General features: G+C 30.2%; 1 protein-coding gene across 1 annotated transcript in view; it reads right to left on the bottom strand.

Annotated features, from left to right (window-relative positions):
- LOC111045982 (putative inorganic phosphate cotransporter) overlaps window positions 1-2,543 on the bottom strand; it is a 30,053-nt gene extending 27,510 nt beyond the window's left edge. Inside the window, 1 exon segment of the mRNA XM_039434978.1 lies at window positions 2,445-2,543. Coding sequence (XP_039290912.1) covers window positions 2,445-2,475 — 31 coding nt within the window. The 5' untranslated portion in view covers window positions 2,476-2,543.
- Window positions 2,544-2,881: the final 338 nt, after the last annotated feature.

The following is a 2,881-nucleotide window of genomic DNA, read 5'->3' as shown; positions in this document are numbered from 1 at the left end:
AGTGTTGCCCTTTTCTACCTCCGCAACGTTGCCGATCAGTATAGAAATATAGGTAATAAATTAATTAACAAAATAATTATTTATTAGGTTAGCATAAACAATACAATGATCAGAAAAGAAAAAACAGGCTATTGTCCTAAACTTTTTCAATTTCTTAATTTAGTTTCAAATTGTCCAAATATTATACATAGGCTATGTCCATTTCAATTTTCTACACCAATCACAATCTGAGAATATAGATTAGAATAAAACAATCAATTTTAAATTTGGATAGATTGATAGTAAAACTTTTGTAAAAACATGAAACAAACTTCAAATTCACAAAATAAAATATTCAATCTTAATAATAAACATTTATTATTTAATCATTGAAAAATATATTTTGTTGACGAATCAAATATAATTGATAATTTTAAATAAGAATGAACCGTCGATATTACATCAGATATCACTTACCGGTATCAGAAAAACACTTCACTTATATATAGGCTACTTTTGTACAAAATTAATAAAGACAGTATAGAACCATGTAGTAACCTTTATTATTAGAAACTTTAAAATATTTCAACAAGTTGAAAATGACCTAAGTTATGGTTGAAACGGAAATTCCATCTAGCTGTTTACCCTGTTGTCAATATTTGCAGTAACAAATATTATTAGATCTTCTTCTTCTTCTTCTTCTTCTTCTTCTTCTTCTTCTTCTTCTCTTCTTCTTCTCCATTCTTCTTCTTCTCCATTCATCTTCTTCTCCATTCAACTTCTCCATTCATCTTCTTCTCCTGTCTTCTTCTTCTTCTCCTTTTTCTTCTTCTAATTCTCTCTTTTAACTCTCTTCTTCTTCTTCTTCTTCTTCTTATTCTTCTTCTTCTTCTTCTTCTTCTTCTTCTTCTTCTTCTTCTTCTTCTTCTTCTTCTTCTTCTTCTTCTTCTTCTCTTCTTCTTTCCTGTGAATTTGATTTGGATTTTCGTTTAATAATAATAATAATAATAATAATTAGCATAGCCACCTAGCTAATACATTGCCGCGGCCTACGATATTGCAACGTCGCAGTGTAGCCTAGAATCTAATACATGATTGGTGATAAAGATTTAAAAAAATACCAGCTGATCTTTTTCACCAATCATGTATTAGATTCTAGGCCTACACTGCGACGTTGCAATATCGTAGGCCGCGGCCTTGTATTAGAGGTGGCTATGTAATTAGTCGTTCAAATATTTTAAAGTTTTTAACAATAAACTACAAGTTTTTATATTGTTTTATTAACCGGTATCAGCTATCCTCTATTATAGAAGGCAGAATCAAGGCAGAGAGAATCGGCAACGCTGTTCGCCTATCTTTCTCCACTGCCATTATAACGTGGACCTCACTATAGGAGGAGTCATCTCAAAGTGTCATCAGCTTTCCTTATATAGATACATAGTATACCAATTAACTTATGCTGACAGTTTCAAGTGAATATAAATATAGTTGCTGTTACCACATGATATAATAGCCTTCACACTGGATGTGCTGAATTTTTGATGAGCTTTCAATGTATAACTGACCAGTATCAACGAAATATTGATTGGGTTCAAATTTTCAACTTGAAAACTTTCTCTGTCAACAATTCTGGTCACCTTCACAACGTTATTTTATCTGGTTGGAACTCAAATACGTTCGAAGGTAGTTTAATTGTTTTTTGTCGGTTGTACTGTTGAGAGTAGAAATAAGTTCATGCATTTATTCAACCAATACAAGCTATAATAGTTTAATACTTTCTTATTCTCACAACGTTTAATCTATTGAAAATCTAATGTTAATCGTTAAATTTTCTTCAGTCAAGTTGTATTGTCAAGATTGGATAAATTCATCCATTCATTCAACTAATTAGGCCTACAAGCTAATCGTTTAACACGGTACTTTTCTGTTCTAACAACAGGGCCTTTTACAGGAGAATAAAAGCTAATATTCTTGTAATTTCCTATTCTAATAATAACCAGACTACTATCAGTTTACGGCAGAAGTCTTCGGGGTGGTTTCTTACAGCATTCAACTTGGGATTTTTGTTTTCTAATAATAATAATCATAATTATCATTATTATTAGTTGGAGTTTTCTCATGCGATAGGCCCCCTTTGCTGGTTATATTTTATAATGCATCAGGGTCCTTTGGTTTGAAAAATTATTGTATTACAAATCATTCATTTATTTGAATGATTTAATAATAAAAAATGATAATATATCAATATTTTTTCATAAAATTATCAGATTACAGATTAAATCATCTTGAACTTGAAATTGAAAATTTATTTCAGAAGTTTAGGCAGTTGCAATATTATTTTTATCTGATACTAAGTAACGTTTGCAAGCTATCTTACCAGAAAATTTATAATAATAGTTGATTGAAAAAACACTAAAATTATATATTATAATTCAATATAATAACAATCTTAAAAATAGACTTACTTCTGGCTAGAGCTGGATAATTCGTCGTCATTGTGCCTTTCTTTTGATCCCGTTTGAACTGGTTTTATCCCTGGAAAAAATTGGAATATTTCAAATACATCTACAATCTGACAATATAATCCAAGAAAAATGCATTCACTTTTTAATAGCAAAAAGTTATTTATCAATAAGCAGTTCGTGATGGTAAACAACATTGAAGAATTTGCATTCACTCTAAAATAAGCCGACAATATCGCAAACAAATTAAAAAACAAAAAAACCCTAGGCCTACACATTCAAGAAATACTTGACAAGCGTTTCCAACTTTCATCAGATTTTCATCCAAAATCAATCTAAGCTATTCACAAGTTAATCAATTATTGTAGGCCTACTTACAGCAGTGAATAGGCCTACAATATTCTAAAATAGATCTCAAGAAAATTCCACAACGAACAGCT

The sequence above is a fragment of the Nilaparvata lugens genome, chromosome 8, assembly GCF_014356525.2.
Source record: "Nilaparvata lugens isolate BPH chromosome 8, ASM1435652v1, whole genome shotgun sequence".
Taxonomy (NCBI): Eukaryota; Metazoa; Arthropoda; class Insecta; order Hemiptera; family Delphacidae; genus Nilaparvata; species Nilaparvata lugens.
Note: the sequence above shows the minus strand (reverse complement) of the source record. Positions and strands in the feature narration are given on the sequence as shown.